A 19,952-nucleotide genomic window follows, 5' to 3' on the forward strand; every position below is an offset into this window, starting at 1 on the left:
TGCTGGATTTACTTCCTTTTCTTCTCTGTAGTAACTCTGTGTTGTCATTAAGACATCATAAATTAAAGCATGATGTACTTTGATGGAGGTTGCTGCCATTTTGAGTGATTGCTCGCAAACTCCAACCAGTATTAGATCTCTATAATGTCAAAACATCTTGGAGAATTTCAAAGTGCTTTTGAGGACAAAGAAAACATTTCAAAGGACTCTTGGCTATTTGAGAGCTGAGAAAACAAGACTGGATAAGAGAGCTCCTTTTCATCCATCCAAGAAATGGGCTCAATCCATTGGAATAATTTTGTGAGGGGTTTTACCTAAATGTTTGTTGATCTGCTTTCAAGGAAGATCTTAGTGTTTCTGTGGTCCTCTGTTGAATCTGGAGGGTACAGTGGAGAGATTGCTCACTGAATTTTTCAATTGCTCTGTATGCCTCTGATACATAGTGCAGCTGTCTTTGCAGTGCAGCGGTGTAATGATGTCAATTGCTCTGTACACTAGCGGTTTTGTTGATTTTCTTTATTGTTGAAGGCTCCCCTGTCGTAGCTGTTAAGAAATCTAAGCTGCTCAGACATTGGATATCCTCATCTTTGGTGGCCTTTTCAGAGAGGAGACTGTCAAGGAATGGGAAAAATTCAACATATTCTAGAGTCTGTCCTTTAATATGTTTGGGATTGGGAATATTTGGCTGATTAAGCTGATGACAGTTTTGGTTTTGGCAATAATCAAAGAACAGGCCAAATATCATAAATCTGCAAATTGAAGAGTGGCACAACTGAACTGGGAAGAACTGTAATGTTTCACAAGCAATGTATAAATATATAAAATTCCACTGAGGCTGCCCAAATCACCAATTCACCTGACTGACTACTACTTAGGACAAAGGTCATTCACACCTCATTTTATCAGTAACAGCGAAATTATACATTTACTTTTAGCAAAAAAAAGGATGGATTTCCAATCCACTACCTGAGCCTTCAAAACCTCAATTACACACTCAATTAGAGTTAAGGCAGGCAAAGTCAAATCATTTGACATAAACTATGGTTAGAAATTATTAGAGGGGATGTTTTTAGAAGACTTCCAAAAAGTCCCCACATCAGAGTTTAGCATGTGAAATTAAAGTGTATGGATTGGGGACAGTATACTGACATGGATAGAGAACTGTTTGGCAGACAGAAAACAATGAATAGGAATAAGTTGCAGCAAGTGACTAATGGGGAACTGCAGGAATCAGTGCTTGGACCTCAGATAGCCCCAATCAGAGGGAGTGGTGAAAAGGGTGCACAGATGTGTTGTATTCCAGCTGCAGACTTCCAAGATGGTGGGTTTTTTTTCACATCCACACTGTTCCTCTGGATTTGGGAGGAAAAATAAATCCCCCTCCAACTTGGGAATGCAACAATTGTAACTATCTTCAGCCAGGGAGATAAATCATGCTGTGGACAATTATGAAACATTAATATCTTGTCAATAGTATCAACTGTCTTTGTGGATTCACAATTGAGAAATTACTCGTTTCCAGTGTTGAAGGATGGAATTCTCAAACTTAGAAAGAGAAACACCACCCTGCAAGCCCTGATGGTTTCAAACATGCTTTGTGTGTCATCATAGTCAACATATATTTGGAAATCTTGGGCTTTCTCTTCCAAACACATATCATTTGTCTTCTGGATTTGACTTTGGGCATTTGCCTTGAGCAGTGGGGATGCTACAGCTTTGCAATGTTGGGTTGTTTTGCCAAGCAATATCAGCTGCTATTTTCTTCCTCTAAGATATCACATATTTGACATTGTTTTCATCAAACTAGTCCTGTTTACAGCAGTGATTCAACCCAAAGGTCTGGACAAATGAGTCTTGTACAGCTGATTTTATTCAATCACACTGTTCTGGATTTAAAATTGTGTGTGCATAGATTTTCAAGTTTGCTCATGAGCTGCATTTGTTCAGGCTGCTTTACAACAGAATATTAATTTTTAAATTTCCTTTTGAACCTTTGGATGTTGCAATGTCTTGGTGAAAGGCAGATCTCATTGCAGATTAACAAATCAAAGATCTATCGAGCAGGCATCAGCCACTTGCGTGAACTTGGGATATAACCATCACATAGATCTTTGACTTGAATAATGACATTAGTCAGGATATGAAATTGTTTTGATGTCAGATACCTCCATGTGATTTTGTATTTGACCTTCCAGCAATAAAGTGTGTTTGAGATTTGAGGCCATGCTGAACACACTTCATCGTCGAAAAGTGTGGCACTGGAAAAGCAAAGCGGGTCAGGCAGCTTCTGAGGAGCAGGAAAGTCAACATTTCAGGCATAAGCTCTTCATCAGGAACATACTTCATCACCAAGAGAGCAATATTTGCATTGTTCTGCGCCAGGCATCAGAGTGATAACCACCCAACCCTAGCATTAAAGTGTGTAGAAAGATTATCCTCTTTTGGAATGGCTCTGAGGATCCATCAAGGTCAGAATAGGACTTTTTGTTTGCATTTTCACCTGAGTCAATCCTTAATTGTTGATGACACTAGCATTTTAAAACGAAAAACCCTTCTCTTTCACTTGTACAATTGGGGGGTTGTGACAGCGCATCCAAAATCCCATTCCAGTTGGCTGACAAATTGAACAAAGTTTGATGTCAACCTTTTTTTTTCCCGAGTCAAAGGTTTATCCTTCTGCTTGTTCTTTCAGCTTCCCCACCCGAGGAGGATGGTTCTCACTGATAATGCCAATGTCAATTCTGCAATATCTTGATGGCTAATATGATACAAATTACAGTTTGTCTTTTTGGATAGTTAGTCTTGAAGATCATTCATGAATGTTTTCACATTACAAGTTGCAAAATTTAGAATTTCTTTCTTTGTGCACAAAAGATAGTGATTCCTCAGCCAGTATTCCCCAACAAAGAGAAAATGTGACTGTCTGCTCTTCAGCCACCTTCTCTAGGCACTCCCCATTTGGGTTCAGTAACTACCAAAAGACACCTCTACCCAAACACGGGTGTCCAACAACTTCCATGTATTTGGTGTCCATAAGAAGGTTCTCGACTGGAAAATCCCACTTTCACAGTCTTATTGCCAATGCCAATTCTCCATGGCCACAGGACTTGACAAATGGACCCCAGGAAAAGCTTCTGTGACTTTGGTTAATGTGGGGGAATCTTGGGACACCATCTTTGTGCATCCAATCTTAACAGGTTGATGGTCAGGTGTAATGCCAGAGTTCAAAAACACTGGGCAGAGAATGAATGGACCCCGTGTGAATGCTTGGTCTGTGCTCATCACTTTCTAAGAAAATTCAGAACGTGATATCACAGGGAAATAATGAGTATTGGGGTGGCTTAGTTTTTAAGGCTCCGGCTCTTCTACCCCCTCAATCCCTGTACTTGCCTCATTCATAGTCGTACTTCTTATCACTGACCAGAGAACAAATTGGAAGATCCTATTTAAGGAGGTGACTACCTCTTGGAATGGTGTGTCCATGTACCATGCCTCTTCCCTGATACTTCGCAGAGTCTGTATTCACAAACCTATTGTTTCCCTATGATATCACATGTTAAATTTTCTCAGAACATGATGAGTCCACAGACCAAGCGGTTCCACATGGGGTCCACTCATTCTCTGACCACTGCTTTGGAACTCTGGCATGACACCTTACTCAAATCTGACCACCAATCTCTCAAGATTGTTCAAGAAATTCAAAATTCTTGCAGCTTCAGAATGGAGGAGCGAACTGAGGGTACAGGAAGCTATCAACTTGGGAGCAGTAATAAAAATGCAGGTGGTGGGGTTAAGTATAGTCAGGGAGATAGACACGGATCTCTGCAACCAAGAGTGAGAGAGAATTCAGAAGGTTGTGTTGCTTACCAATGCTAGAGTGCAGGGTATCTGCTCTGAGCAGGAGAATATCTTGCAGTAGGAGGGTGAGAATATCCAATTGTTGTGGTCCATGTAGGTGCCAATAATATGGTTAAAACTAAAAAGAGGCTCTGCTGAGGAAGTATAAACACCTAGGGGATACATTTAAAAAGCAGATTCTCAAAAGGTAATACATTCTATATTAATTCCTGCCCAACATGCAAATTGCCATTGGGTAAACCAGAATAGGGAATTAAAAGATTGATACAATCAATAGCTTTCAATTCATGGGGAAAATGAGAGCAGAACCGTTGACTCAGTCTTATCTTAAACCATGCTGGGAACTAGTGTTTTAGTGAATTGTATAAATAGGTTGGTGGAGAGAGCTTTGTACCAAATAATGAATGTAAAGAAGCAAATTGGAGAGAATGTGATAAAATAGGGGACAAGACAAGAGAGCATGGTATAAGTAAGGTAAATGATAATCAGAACTTAGCAGGTAGCAAGAGTATACAGTTTTATTGTGCCTGCAGATAAGGCTCTGGGAAAGGGAGGGAGAATTAAATTGATGGCTTTGTATCTGAATGCACTTACCATTCATTTAAAAAAGGATGAATTTATAGCTGAATTCAATAAAAATATGTCAGATCTCATTCACAAGAAGCATGGAGTAGGGAAGTCTTGCTGCAATTGAACGCCCCATTCGTGAGACCACATTTTAGAGTAGTGTGGATAGTTTTGGCCTCATTATTCAAGGAAGGATATGTTTTCATTGCGGATGCTTTAGAGAAGGCTCACCAATACTCATTCCTGGAATAAAGGGCTTTCTTAAAAGGAAAAATTGAGCAGATGGGTTTTATACTCATTGGAGTTTAAAATAATAAAGCGATGTTCTTATTGAAGCATAAGATCTTAAAGGAGTTTGACAGGATAAATGTTGGGAGGATGTTTCCTATCTTAAGGGAATCTAGATCTAGGGACCATAGTTTCAAAATAAACAGTCTCCCATTTAAGATGGAGATGAAATGAAACCTCTTCTCTTAAAGGGATGTTGGTGTTTGGAATCTTTTCTCCAGAGAGCAGTGAAGGTGAAATCATTGAATACATTCAAGACTACATTAGATTTTTGATCTTCAAGGGGAAAGTGAGGACTGCAGATGCTGGAGATCAGAGCTCAAAAATGTGTTGCTGGAAAAGCGCAGCAGGTCGGGCAGCATCCAAGGAGCAGGAGAATTGACGTTTCGGGCATAAACCATTCCTGAAGAAGGGTTTATGCCCGAAACATCGATTCTCCTGCTCCTTGGATGCTACCTGACCTGCTGCGATCTTCAAGGGGAGTTAACAATTTCAGGGTAGACAGGAAAGTGGAGTTGAAGTCCCGGTCATATCAGCCATGATCTTATTGAATGATGAAGCAAACATCAGGAGTTAACTGCCTAATCCTGCTCTTATTTCTCTTGTTAACCTTTCTGTAATCCATTAAACCCAGCAGGATGATGTCAAGGAACACTTGAAATCCAATATGCAGTCTTCAAAAACTGAGCCTGCATCTGTACCGATGTTCATTCAGTTTTGGCTTTTCAAGCTGGTCTTGGATTTGACCCGCACAGCATCGATTTGAATAATAGAACTAAAAGGACATGATCTACGCCATTCACAGACTCAGTTGTTCTCATTTCCACCAAACTAACTGTCAAATTAGTTCAAAATCTGACATAATTAGCATAGCTGAGTAGATGATGCTGAAAACCACTTGCAGCCTCCACTGCTCCAAATTAGTTCAATATTTACATTAAGAATCAGTCTTATGCACATCCCTCTGCCACTTCTAGGGTTTGTCTCCTCATTTCCTCAGTACCCAGAACAATAATCAATCAATCAGTTGTACAACTGGAGGGCCACAGTTGATATTTGATGCTCTGTTGCTCATATATGCTATTCCATTTTAGAATTCTACTTGCTTTGATAACAGCCACTGCACATTGGCAATTGTTGAATAGTATGCATTTGCTTCTGACTGTAACTATGTCAACAGTGCCGTGAGGTACACATACCACACTTTCTGGCACAATACATGTCTGCTACATCATTTCTATTACTGTTGGCCCTTTTATAAGAGTTATTTAATATATGTTACACATCACTGGTTGCTCATTCAGGTCAATGTCCTCTTCCCCTGTAACAGTATTTCTGAGTGTAAGCAAATTACACCGAGTTTCTGAATTTCTCATTTATGTAAGTTAGAAGCACTAGACCTCAAAACAGTTCCATTTAATTTCTTTCTGCTCTGTCTTGTGTACCAACACAATTAGCACCCCATCCCACCCCCATAACATCAAATCACCAATACCTCCCAACAACTCTCAATGCTTAATGTCAACTAGGGTGTATGGATGTAATCTTGGAGATTGCATCACATGGGATCCTCATGTCAGTTGTCTTGTTCCAGCATATTCTGTTCTCGCCTAATTATACCCATCCACTTTAAACCAATATAGACTTGATTTGTGCAAGACATGACCTGAAATTCTTCTTCTATATTAATTGCCAACTGAGTAAACTTTTCTGGTGAAAACAACACCTTGTGGAAACTCCACCCCGTATATTGCTCCCTTTTCCTTTTGTAAATGTTTTGCTTTATTGTTCACCAGCAGAGTTTTGGTGTCACTTACGAGGGTAGCATTAATTGCTCACTTCTAACTGCCATTTAGAAGGTATGGTTGATGAGCTGCCTTCTTGAACCACTGCAGTCCACTTGCTATAGATACATCCATGGTACTTTAAGGTGGGAGTTGCGGGAGTTTGGTCTAGTGACAGTGAAGGAACAGCAATATCATTTGCAGCTTGGATGGAAACTTGCAGATGGATGTGTTCCCATGTTCCAGCTGCCTTTGTTCTTCAAGGTGGTAGAGGTTGCAGAGTTTGCTGTTGGACAAACCTTGATGAGTTATTGGAGTATATCTTGTGATTGGTGCCAACTGCTGTTTATGTGCTGGTGATTCAGGCACGAAGCAAGCAGGCTGTATTGCCCTGAATGGTGTTGAGCTTCTTGAATATTGTTGGAGTTGCAGCTATCCATGTAAATTGAGAATATTCCATTACAGTCCTGACTTGTGCCTTGTACCTAAAGGTTGAGGAACCAGGAGGTCAGTTAACTGCTGGAGAGTTTCCAACATTTTGACACGTCTTGTAACAAAGTTATTTTATGGTTGATCCAGTTAGTTTTTTGGCCAATAATGGTAAGCCCAAAATGCTGATGTTGGAGAATTCAGCAATTGTAATATTGTTGAAAATGAAGGGGAGGTGATTAAATACTCTCATTGGAGGTAGTAATTGCCTGACATTTGATATTATTTGCTATTTATCAACCCAAACAGAAATGTTACCCTGGTCTTGCAAATTACAAATAGGACTGAACACTAACCAACCATCAGCAGATTAAAATAAATGAATCAACATCTGCAATAGTGTTCATTGCAAATAGATATTTCTGACTGGGCCGAGTTATCAAAAGTAACAGGATATATGAGCATTAGCAAACCTACTATTTGAAAAGACACAGTAGAATTTGTCTATCTGTAAGAACAGAAAACATTTTTGAATGTCCACTGGAGGCTGTGATGAGCATCCATCAAGCACAGTACAAGTCAACATACATCTCCCAAATCCCCTCAGCTTAATTTCCTATTGTGATAATGGTTTCAGTATTTTAGTGCACAGTACTGCATAAATATTAAAGAAACACATATTATTCAAGGCCACTGCAGCTTTTTAAAAAAATCTGCTCTGTCACTTCCTGTAGTGATTACATTAAGTTCTCCAATTCACATTATTTTACAAAGTGCAACATAGGTGCAGGAGAATCCAGTAACTACTGATACTGTGGGAAGTGGATACTTGAGGACATGTCAGTTCTTTTGCTACAAATTGCCTTGCTTCTCCATGGTCTTAATAGCTTTTTGTACTTCCTGATTTGCAACAACTCATCGAAGATAACCACTCAGATTGCCATTAGCCACATGGTACAATGCACTATTCCCCTAGCATTAGTAAAGAGAAGTGTTGTGGTGAATACTTCACTATGAAGTAACAGCTGTTAGAAATGCAAGCTGGAACTAAGCCGTTCAGTGTTTGTGGATCAGAGTTTGTACCCATTGCTGTGAGGGTCATGATGCGATTTTCCAGTACCCCATTTGGATTACTATGTTAAAAATGTTCAATTTTCAGCAGGAGCAACTATGGATCAAGCCTTGTAACTACATTTTCTAGTGAAAATATATCATGTGGAGCACCAAAAGCCTTCAGCAGACTGGGGTAAGTGTCATATTTTATAACCAAGAATTTACTGCAAAGGTTGGCTTTGTGAAACACTCTGCTTCTACATTACATTAACAATCAAAGGGCCACTTTAATAGTTTGGTTTGCTTTGTGCTTTTAGTCGAACATGAAAAGGGTGTGTTCTCACTCAAGCTCAGAGAGAATGTTATGTGCACTTGTTAGGGAAGTCTAGGTAATGCTGTCATTCCATGTTGTATTAAAGCTGCTGGTTAGAGACGTGATCTGGTGAGACTTCATGTATGGAGTCACTCATTCCCTTCCATACAGAATCAAAAATATGATTCTCCAGTATCTTTTTTCCAGCAGCACAAACAATGGTGGGAGGGCTAGCATCAATACCTTCTTCAATTTCCAGTCATAATGGATATTATTTCATCATAACAATATATTTGTTTTAAAATAATAATTAAATTTTCAAAGTGCAACTGAAGAGAATTACATAAATAGAGATTAAAATGTGACAATAAAAGTAAACTGAGCAAAACCAAAGCATATACAAAACTCACCTTTCTATTATCAGGCAGTTATACTAGATTCAGTTCCCTTTTAATTACAAGGAAGTGTTTAGTTCCTTTAAAAACATTTTTCATTCCTAATTATAATAAATTGTTCATAAAATATATATACTAAACATAAATATAACATATTTTCTAGTGCATGGCACTATGGTTGGCTCATATCTGGTGCATGGTTGTTTAACTCTTTTGTCCAGAAAGGCCAATGCTCAAAATAGACAACAACAACTAATGGATTACGAATTGTTATGTCCAAGCAAACGTAGATCTGAATACTTGTATGTTTTAGAGTCCATATTTAAAGACTGCTTTACATTGCTAACAAAATATTGATAGAGTGTGCTAAAGTTAACTGTTTAAATTTGTGTTGCCTGTGTCTCAGTCTGTCTTTGGTTCTCTCTCTCTGTCTAATACTAACCTATTGCTTCAAAGAACATAACTGTAACTTTAATATTGTCTCTTAAATCAACTAAAAACACAAACCAGGCTACACTAGTTTTTTTGAAGCTTTGAAGCACAATGTTTTGAGTTACAGATTATCTTCTATTTCCAGCAATGTAACAGGCATAAAATGGACTATTTGAGTCAGAACAAATCAGAAACAAATGCTTAATAATCAATAGTCTACAATATCGAATACATTTTGCATTTTGAAAGTTCAGTTTTTATACTGAAAGCCAAACAACGTACTAAATAAAAATAAACACATTTTCTTTGTTTTGCTTCTGTATCAAACAGCAAATTATTTAGAATTGTTGAATAAAAAAATACTAATTACGATTATAAAAATGTAAGCACAGAAGGAGCCCAGTGTAACTATTCCACTGTTAATTCCATTCCAGACCTGTTCTACTTCACTGCTCCTGCTTCACAATTACTATATGCTTCAAGATATCCAGGTTCCACTTCCATTGAACTAAATTACCTTAATTAACCATTTGCAATAACATTCTATTTTCCAATAATGTTTTGCATTAAAACTACTTTAAATTAATCTAGTTTGACGCTTCAGGCATATATCCTTCAATTGTTATTAAAATCACCAACCAACAGAATTACTTTCTGCCCATGTACTTAGGTGACAAATGTCACCGTTTAGTATGAGTGTGGCTGATCATAACTGTCCGGAAAGTGCTTGCCAATGTCTGATTGAAACTGAAAGCAGTTAGCATTGTTAAGGTTATTTTACATCTGTATCAAAATCAGTTTCTGGAATGTGACATCAGAGCACAGTGGCACATGGGTATTAATGGATCCTTTTGGAACTCCTAATGTATTGCCCATAGTAAGTTACATGAGACAAAGAGTGCAAAATGAAATTCATTATTCTGCTAAAGTGAATTCATGTCCCTAAATAAATACAGGCTGAAATGGTCATTCAAATTTAAATTCAGTTAGGCTAAATTTTATTTGCAACACAATCTGGGATGAAACCTCAGTTTCTCTATACAGTACTGTATTCTTAATGATAAGGGAGGGCAAAAGATCATAAAAAAAAATTGTAGAGGAGCTTATATGAATTGGAAGCAATAAAAGTAATCACTGTGTTTGAAATAGATGGTACAGAACCGTGTACTAACTTCAACATGAGGAAAATTAATGGAATCAACATGAGACCGAAAACAGAAGAGGATGTTCATTAAATAAGTGACTAACAAATGATGACCAACTTAAGAGATTTTATGAGCAAATAGCATCTTAGGGAAGCCATTAAATGCAGTGCAAATGTATGGTTAAACAGAAATAAAATTTTTTAGCAATACCATTGAACAATTTTCTTTGAATGATCCTCAAATACTTTCTTAACAGCCAAGTAATTGCAATAATTATACTCCTCAGAAATATGGATCATTGTTTTGAGTGATGCTTATTACATAGGCATGAAATAACTTTCTGGAATTCACACCTACGTGATTATTCTGTACTGATTATGGTAATTGATGAGCAATGAATTTTGTTTATCTGACAACTCATACATTTGACAGATTGAAACATCACAAGGAGCTCCACAGGTGTGTAATTAGGAAAAAATTGACTTAATCAAACAAGGCGACATTAGGACAGATGTACAAATTCTTGGTCAAAGAGCTCAATTTTCAGTCATGTCTTAAAAAGACAGACAAATGGTAAAGCCAAGAGATTTGAGATGGGAATTTCAGGGCTTGAGCCTAGATAGTTGAGGTCATAGCCTTTTGTGGTGCAGGTAATGGGAGATGTTGGAGGAATGAAGAGTTTTTAAGAAAAATACATGTAGTTTGGGAGAAGTTTAAATACTAGGATGAGAATTTGGTTGACTGAAATTCAACGTAAACCAGCTAGTACTAAGTTGATTGGACTTCGTCCAATATAATGATAGCAAAGAGCTTTTACTAATGGAGCATCTTCCATGACCTCAGCATGCTCATAATGCTTAATTGAATGAAACACATTTGAAGTCACTGTGATATATCAACAGACTGCAGCCAGCAGGTCCCACAGTAAGGGATATTATATATGACCAGGGGATCTGTTTGTCATGTTGGGCACTTCTCTGCTTTTCTAAAACTGTGTCATGGGACTTTTCTATTAGCTAAAATGACAGAGAGTCAAAAATCTCAAACAAAAAAGGTGACAACTCAAACAGTTGCAGCCCTCCCCTCATCTGAAGTGTTAGTCTGGATTATGCACAAATCTCTGGATTATGGTTTGAACTCAGACAGAAATTGTTCATGTTGTTTTGGATATTGGATCCACGAACATGAGCTGCTTGTGTTTTGTTGGCAAGATTGAGTCATTTTCTCCCTTGCAATCTAAAATTGGCTCTTATTCTGTCCGCAGTGTTTGTATTGCTGTACGCTCAGCCGGAGACTTGACTGCTGTATTCTGATTTGCAGCAAGTTCTAATTGGCTTTTATCCCTATGTTTGTGAAGCCGCATTGGCTCCCAATCCATCTGTACAGAGACTGCATCTCAATTGTAAAGAACATGATGCTAATGAAATCCAATTTTATGAAAAGGAACAAAACTATTGCAAGATCTGACACAGGAGGAGGAACCCTCCAATATTCCTACATGCAACAGTCTAGGTAGAAGATCTGGCCACAGACACAGATCTCAGTTTTACATGAAATAGTTGAGTCACATCTGTTGTACTATGTGCGCCATCATGAAGCAATGAAACCAAACACATTATTCAACTTTCCTGTTGTATTGTGAGATAAACACTTCTCTCTTTCTCTTCCTAGGACTCTCAGCCATCCGGATATATTGCTCAAGCATTAGCTGCAATTTAACACCAGCTTTGACATGGTTTCATTGAGCAATTTTCTTTGTTCTTTACCCCATTGCCAATTTTCCCTCTCCAATTTGAAACATGATTTTAATTTTGGTACAATACATTTCTACAATTACAACAGAATAATTTTTTCAGTACTAACAAGAGCCATTTTTGGTTTTTGTTTATCCATTTATGGAATAAGGGCATCACTGTCTAGGCCAGCATTTATTGCCCATCCCTAACTGCCCAGATGGCAGTTAAATGTCAACCACATTGTTGTGGGTCTGGAGTCACATGTAAGCAAGACCAGTTAAGTATGGCAGTTTCCTTCCCTGAAGGATGTTAGTGAACCAGATGTTACTTTCTGACAGTTGACAATGGATTCATGGTCATCATTAGGCTAGTTAATTCCAGTTATTGAATTCAAATTACGCCATCTGCCATGGCAGGATTCAAGCCTGTGTCCAGTACATTACCTGAGTCTCTGGATTAACAGTCCAGCAATAATATCATTATGCCATTGCCTCCCCCTGAAAGTTGTTAATGAGTCCTGGAATCTTTTACCTTTAATATTATCATTGTTTCTTCCCTCATGTATACACAGAATGAAACCCATCATGAAAATCTAATTTTGCATTCCTTTCCCTTTATAATGGATCCATTCCTGCTGTGTGACTGTATTTAGCAGATTACATCTGAATAAAAAAATGTGGCACTGGAAAAGCACAGCCAGTCAGGAGGTATCTGAGGAGCAGGAGCAGAAGACTATAAGCTCTTCATCAGGAATGTCCTCCTGCTCCTCGAATGCTGCCTGGCCAGCTGTGCTTTTCCAGCACCACACTTTATGGCTCTGATCTCCAGCATCTGCAATCCTCACCTTCTCCTAGATTACATCTGAACCCCATTAGAGAAGATCAGATGTAGCTAAAACGAACTGTCCAAAAGAACAGAGGGATAGCTCCTGAATAGTACTTTTCTTTTGCAGCTGTCATTGATTTTAAATGCTCCTATTCTTGCTCCAGTGTCTGTTACTGTCAATGAGGCCCAGAGGAAAATTGGAAAGGTCGCAAGAGAAAAGCAGGATTTCAACAGTAATGAACTCCAAATTAGTATTGAATTTGTACATTTGAGATGACTGCATAATTTGAGAGAACAGCGCAGTTAGGAAAGCTTTCCATTCATAGGTCTTTGGGACCAATTCTGTGTGACAGTGAGACCTGCTCAAAACAAATCACGTGCCATCTCACCAGAGTTGGGCCCAATGTCCTTATAGGGTGGTTTGCTCTTGCTGTTGGGGCAATTTAAAAAGCTTAGTAGGGAATTGGGAGCCCTGGTGTAGTACAGGGTGACCCAAACTGAGTGGGCTTGTGGGACGGGTGGTGGGATCCCACACTCCCTCTCAAGTGTGGCAGTAAGGACAACTCTGTAGCACAGACTCAGATAGGGCAGTCTTGAGATCAACAACTAGACTTTTTGACATGCAAATACAAAATTATGCTTTCTTGACTTGGTCCAGTTGTTGAGGCATAATGGAATCACTTCATATCCTGATCACTTTCCAGAAAATAATATTGCTACCCATCCTCCAACTCCCCCTTACAGACAAATAGCACTTTGGTAAGAAGTAATAATGTATTAAATAAGATCACACCAGGAGGAAATTAGAACTAATTCAGGTATCTACACTTGTATGTAAATACCAAAATGTGGCTTTGGTGAGCTACAGATACAAATATGTAAGTTGTTCAGTAAAGGTATGGAAAGAATGCAAGGAGGTGTGGCAATAGAAAGGGGAATATTACTTTTGGAAAGAGAATATCCTGCAGTTGTCAAGGTCAATAGCTCTTTGGTTGCATTTAAGACACAATAGAGGTGCCTTTACTCAGTGTATTCTCTAAGTTACTGGCTGATAAGATATAGAAGAACAAATTTGAACAGAATATAGAAAGTTGAAGGAATTATGGGATAACAATAATAATAAGGACAGTGGCAGTATGAATGTGAAGCTTTTTCATCGGCATTTAGAAAAAGGCTGTAATAAGTTCAGTAGCTGGATGGCCTAGGCAGAACCCAAGTAGAGTTAATGAGCAATAGACAATAGACAATAGGTGCAGGAGTAGGCCATTCTGCCCTTCGAGCCTGCACCACCATTCAATATGATCATGGCCTGATCATCCTTAATCAGTATCCTGGTTCTGCCTTATCTCCATAACCCTTGATTCCACTATCCTTGAGAGCTCTATCCAATTCTTTCTTAAATGAATCCAGAGACTGGGCCTCCACTGCCCTCTGGGGCAGAGCATTCCACACAGCCACCACTCTCTGGGTGAAGAAGTTTCTCCTCATCTCTGTCCTAAATGGTCTACCCCGTATTTTTAAGCTGTGTCCTCAGGTTCGGTACTCACCCATCAGCGGAAACATGTTTCCTGCCTCCAGAGTATCCAATCCTTTAATAATCTTATATGTCTCAATCAGATCCACTCTCAGTCTTCTAAACTCAAGGGTATACAAGCCAAGTTGTTCCAGTCTTTCAGCATAAGGTAGTCCCACCATTCCAGGAATTGACCTCGTGAACCTACGCTGCACTCCCTCAATAGCCAGAATGTCTTTCCTCAAATTTGGAGACCAGGACTGCACACAGTACTCCAGGTGTGGTCTCACCAAGGCCCTGTTCAGCTGCAGAAGAACCTCTTTGCTTCTATACTCAATCCCTCTTGTTATGAAGGCCAGCATGCTATTAGCCTTCTTCACTACCTGCTGTACCTGCATGCTTACCTTCATTGACTGGTGAGCAGGTTGTTACTGAGTAAGTACTGCTTGATAGTACTGTCAACTACCCTTTCCACCACTTTGCTGATGATCACAAGTAGCCCGATAGGGAAGTCATTCTCTGTTTGGATTTGTCCTGCTTTTTGTGCACAAGACATATCTGGACAATTATCCCCCTTGCTGAAGAAGATTTGCAATGATATTCCCCAGCAATTGGTACTAGATGAATGATATAGACTTGAATGTCCAGGGCATTGTGTCAAAATGTCAGGTGTCTCAAAGCTTGGCTATATTGTGGATTGTGGTAAATTTTAAGAGAACATAGGTTGGTTAAGATTAGTTCATGAGTGGGCACATAAAATTTAAATGCAAAGATTATAAGGTGATACATTTTGATCACAAAAAATGGGGAGAGACAATTGAAACTAAAGAACGAGTCCAATTGTCAGAGTCGTCGGAACAGAGAGGCGCAGAGGTATATCAGCATAAATCACTGAAGATATGAGAGCCAGTTGAGAAAACATTTAGAAGACATTTGGTTTTCTGAGCAAAATAAATAGGGTAATTCAGTGTAGAAGCAAGCAAGTTAAGATGAAAATTATCAGAAAATAGTGTCTCAACTGGAGTCTTGTGTCATTTCCAGTCAATGCACTTCGAAGAAAGTGGAAAAAGGTTTGGAGAAGGTTAAAAAAATATTTACTAAAATGATTCCAGGGATGAGGGACCTCAATCACAAGGGTACGTTGGAGAAGATCGCATTGTTCTCCTGAAAGACATGGTTGAGAGGACATTTGATAGAGATACTCAAAATCATGAGAAAATTAGAGAGAGGCAAGACAGAAACTATTTCCCTTCGCAGATGGGTTGAAAATCCAGAGTACACTGATTTAAAGTGATTAACAAAAGTTTCAAAGATGCCACAAAAGGAAAATATTTTTATGCAGAGGATGATGAGAAATTGGAATGCGCTGCCTGAGGATTTAGAGATGCCGGTGTTGGACTGGGGTGTACAAAGTTAAAAATCACACAACACCAGGTTATAGTCCAACAGGTTTAATTGGAAGCACACTAGCTTTCGGAGCGTTGCTCCTTCATCAGGTGGTTTGTACTGCCTAAGGAGTTTGTGATTCAATTGTGGCTTTCAAAAGGGAATTGGATAAGCAGCTGAAGATGAGAATTTGCAGAATGATGAGGAAAGTGGAGGAGAGTGGAATTATACTTGTAGAATTCTTCTGTTTTCCATAGAGCAGCAAAGGTTCAGAGAGGTTTCACAATGCGGAGGTTGTACAAGGCATTACATAAATTGAAGACTTTCAGTTCTTCCTCCTTCATTCCATGTCCTCTCATTTGTGGGCGGCACGGTGGCACAGTGGTTAGCACTGCTGCCTCGCAGCGCCAGAGACCCGGGTTCAATTCCCGCCTCAGGCGACTGACTGTGTGGAGTTTGCACATTCTCCCCGTGTCTGCGTGGGTTTCCTCCGGGTGCTCCGGTTTCCTCCCACACTCCAAAGATGTGCAAGTCAGGTGAATTGGCCATGCTAAATTGCCCGTAGTGTTAGGTAAAAGGGGTAAATGTGGGGGTATGGGTGGGTTACGCTTCGGCGGGTCGGTGTGGACTTGTTGGGCCGAAGGGCCTGTTTCCACACTGTAAGTAATCTAATCTAATCTAATCTAATATCCAGAATCATAAATGACTTCGATAGTGTAAAACAAAAGTGGGAGAGTGCACTGTCACTCTGTAGTCCTAATATTATTCAGGTTATGACATAAATTTAAATGCGTAACTTATCATCAGTTATATAAATTTATCCAAATTAGGTTTAGACTTTTTAAAAAATCTACCTGATTTCTTTGATAAAGAACAAAATTATTGATTTATTGTGAAAACTGGACTTACATGGCAAAAATGTAAAGCTGATTAACGCAGTTTGAAATAGAAAAGTATGAACTTTTACTCTTTACTTTTACAAAATGAACACACATACCAATTAAATGAAAGAAAAACATTCACTGCAGAGATTAATTTGAAGAAACAACATTGGCCAATAATTGTTCATTCTTGAACAGAGAAAGGATAAGCTACAAAATGTTCAAAATGGCTTTCATTCTGCACCCTGGCACATTTTGGAGAAAGTGAGGACTGCAGATGCTGGAGATCAGAGTCAAAAAGTGTGGCGCTGAAAAAGCACAGCCGGTCAGGCAGCATCCAAGGAGCAGGAGAGTCAACATTTCGAGCATAAGCTCTTCATCAGGAATGTGAGGGGTATGAGTGCCCAAGGGGGCTGAGAGATAAATGGGAGGGGGTGCGGGGCAGGGAGATTGGTATCTAGGAATGTGATAGATAGGTGAAGGTGGGGGTGATGATGATAGTTAGGAAAGGAGGGTGGAGCAGATAGGTGGGAAGGAAGCTGGACAGGTAGGACAGTTCAAGAGGGCGGTGCCCAGTTGGAGGGTTGGATCTGGGATAATGTGGGGGTAGGGGAAATGAGGAAACTGGTAAAATCAACATTTATTCCATGTGATTGGAGGGTCACAAGGTGGAAAATGAGGTGTTCTTCCTCCATGCATTGGGTGGCTAGGATTTGTTGGTGGAGGAAGCCCAGGACTTGCTTGTCCTTGGCGGAGTGGGAGGGGGTGTTGAAGTGTTTGGCCACAGGGTGGTGGGGTTGTTTGCTGCGTGTGTCCCAGAGAGATGTTCTCTGAAACATTTCGCAACTTCTCCTCCCACTCTGCCAAGAACATGCAAGTCCTGGGCCGTCTCCACCACCAGATCCTAGCCACCCGATGACTGAAGGAAGAACATCTCATCTTCCACTTTGGGAGCCTCCAACCTCACAAAATCAATGTCGATTTCACCAGTTTCCTCATCTCCCCTCACGTTATCCCAGATCCAACCCTCCAACTCGGCACCACCCTCTTGCACTGCCCTACCTGTCCATCTTCCTTCCCACCTATTCCACTCTACCCTTCACTCCAACCTGTAATCATCACTCCCCCACCTTCATCTACCTATCGCATTCCCAGCTACCTTCCTCCCAGCCCCACCCTCTCCCATTTATCTGTCAACCCCCTTGGCCCCGCCCCTCCCATATTCCTGATGAAGAGCTCATGCTCAAAACGTCGATTCTCCTGCTCCTCGGATGCTGCCTGACCAATTGTGATTTTGCAGCATCACACTTTTTGATCCTGGCACACATAGACAGGCTATCCCAACTGAACTCCAAATAATATCCAAAACAAAGTCACTATCCCAATTGCGATTTCCAATAAATAAATTCAATCACTTAGCTTAAGCCATATGACTTCTAAGAAATGTCTTTAACAAAGTCATAATGTCCTTTTATGATCCCCTTTAAACAAAGTATTCATGCATCTCTTTAGCCTTTTTAAATGAACACTGCCCACAATCCTTCAAACATGACTCGTCAAGATATACTTAAGGAGGAAGTATCTTCCTAACAATAGATAAATGAGCTGTCAGAACTGGTGTTAAACAGAAGGGTCAGATTTAAAATAATTGCTCAAGCAAGTTGGATAAATACTTGAAGGGAAAAGTAATTGTTGGTCTACAAGGCAAGAGATGGAATGGGACTAACTGTACCACAGGCACAAAGGGTTACTGTACTACATTATTCCAAAGAGTTAACTTCTCATGCTGCTCATTCTCTATAACAAATTCACGCGATCAAATGTCATGTAATTAGAACTGGTGGTGAAGTCAGCAGTGAATAGATCAGGGGTTGCACAGTCTCATCCTCCTAAACAATACTGACTCAGAATAGACAAACAAAGGTGAGAGAGAAGTATTACTGAGCTCCTCATTCAACATCCGGAATGTCACATGATTAAAAGTGCAGTCAAATATCACATGATCACTAGTGAATTGATCAGCAGCCACATGGACAACCCAATATAAATACATTTAACCATAAGCGACAATCTTTACTGGATGGGAAGTATCTTAGTTAAGCTTGATATCATCTTCCTTTCTTGCCAACTCAGCAACTTCCAGCAGAAGTCATCACATATTGGTTAGCATCAGGAATCCAAAACATTTTCTTTTCCCTATAATCCTAAGGAAATTAGGCCAATTTCAACTATTCAATTCAACCATTCTATTAGCAGAGCAAATGAAAAACCAACATTAAGATTCTGTTGTCTATATGGCTATTCATTCACCTAATTAAGCTTCCTGAATTATAGTGCAGTTAGATAGCTGTAATTGTACACTACTCCATGTGGATCCATGATGAACAGTTGGCTGGTTATTAATTAACTTGAACTGAAAGAATTGAATTGGAGTATATTGCTCCAGGGAAGTCAAAATGATTCATCTTTCCTCAGAACCATTCAATAAGATACTTATGTCTACCTGTTCTTTTAGTCTTGTCTCTTCCAGTGCATTCCTCTTGATTTCACCACATTACAACACTGACTACACTTCAAAAGTACTAAGTGGTTAAAGACTTTTTAACCACTGGTGTAAAGACTTTTTGAATTGGCGATGTTTAATTTACTATTTTAAAATAATATGAAGTTATTCTAGGTAGTATGCTATGCTTTTAAAATTATTTAAAGTCAATTAGGCATCAATTTTGATGTCAGTTGATTATGATTATGTTAATTAACATTAATGTTAGTGACAAAGAAATTTGAAAAAAGTTTGTTGATTCATGAATGCCAAACTTCTTGTACATCCAATACATCAACAATAAAAAGATATTATTCAAGTATTATCCTGTTAGGGACTCAACAGCTAGATAAGATATCTGAACAACCAGCAATTAACTGACAGAATTAGACCAAACCAAAGTTCCATGTTAAAAAAAATTAAATAAGGCAACCTTAATTAACCATGGTTCATAAAGACTGCGAAAAACCCTGCTGTACTTTTTATTTCCCTCCCAACGATTTCCTCATCTTACAAAATCTTTACAGTTCATTCACTACTGATCAGCTCAAAAAGGTATTTTACTAACCTCATGAATTTCTTATTTCTCTTCATTGTTTCAACACTGGATCCTAAAATTTTAAAAAAATTCTAAAGCATATAAATTATGAACCAAATATTCAAAGTTGTGTTTTTGATATTCTGTTGCTGGTGATGCAATGTTGCAACATTTTCTGGTCGAGCACCAACTACAGTGTTTAAATGGAAGAAGCAACAATAGTTAATAGGAGAGATCCCAAGGTCTAAAAGGATTTACTTTCTTAAT

General features: G+C 39.1%; 1 protein-coding gene across 1 annotated transcript in view; it reads left to right on the forward strand.

The window, feature by feature from the left end:
* The first annotated feature begins 7,897 nt into the window (after positions 1 to 7,897).
* Positions 7,898 to 19,952, forward strand: part of ipcef1 (interaction protein for cytohesin exchange factors 1) — a 158,825-nt gene continuing 146,770 nt past the window's right edge. The window contains exon 1 of the mRNA XM_043696126.1: positions 7,898 to 8,172. Coding sequence (XP_043552061.1) covers positions 8,140 to 8,172 — 33 coding nt within the window. The 5' untranslated portion in view covers positions 7,898 to 8,139. The remainder of the gene's footprint in view (positions 8,173 to 19,952) is intronic.

The sequence above is a fragment of the Chiloscyllium plagiosum genome, chromosome 9, assembly GCF_004010195.1.
Source record: "Chiloscyllium plagiosum isolate BGI_BamShark_2017 chromosome 9, ASM401019v2, whole genome shotgun sequence".
Classification (NCBI taxonomy): Eukaryota; Metazoa; Chordata; class Chondrichthyes; order Orectolobiformes; family Hemiscylliidae; genus Chiloscyllium; species Chiloscyllium plagiosum.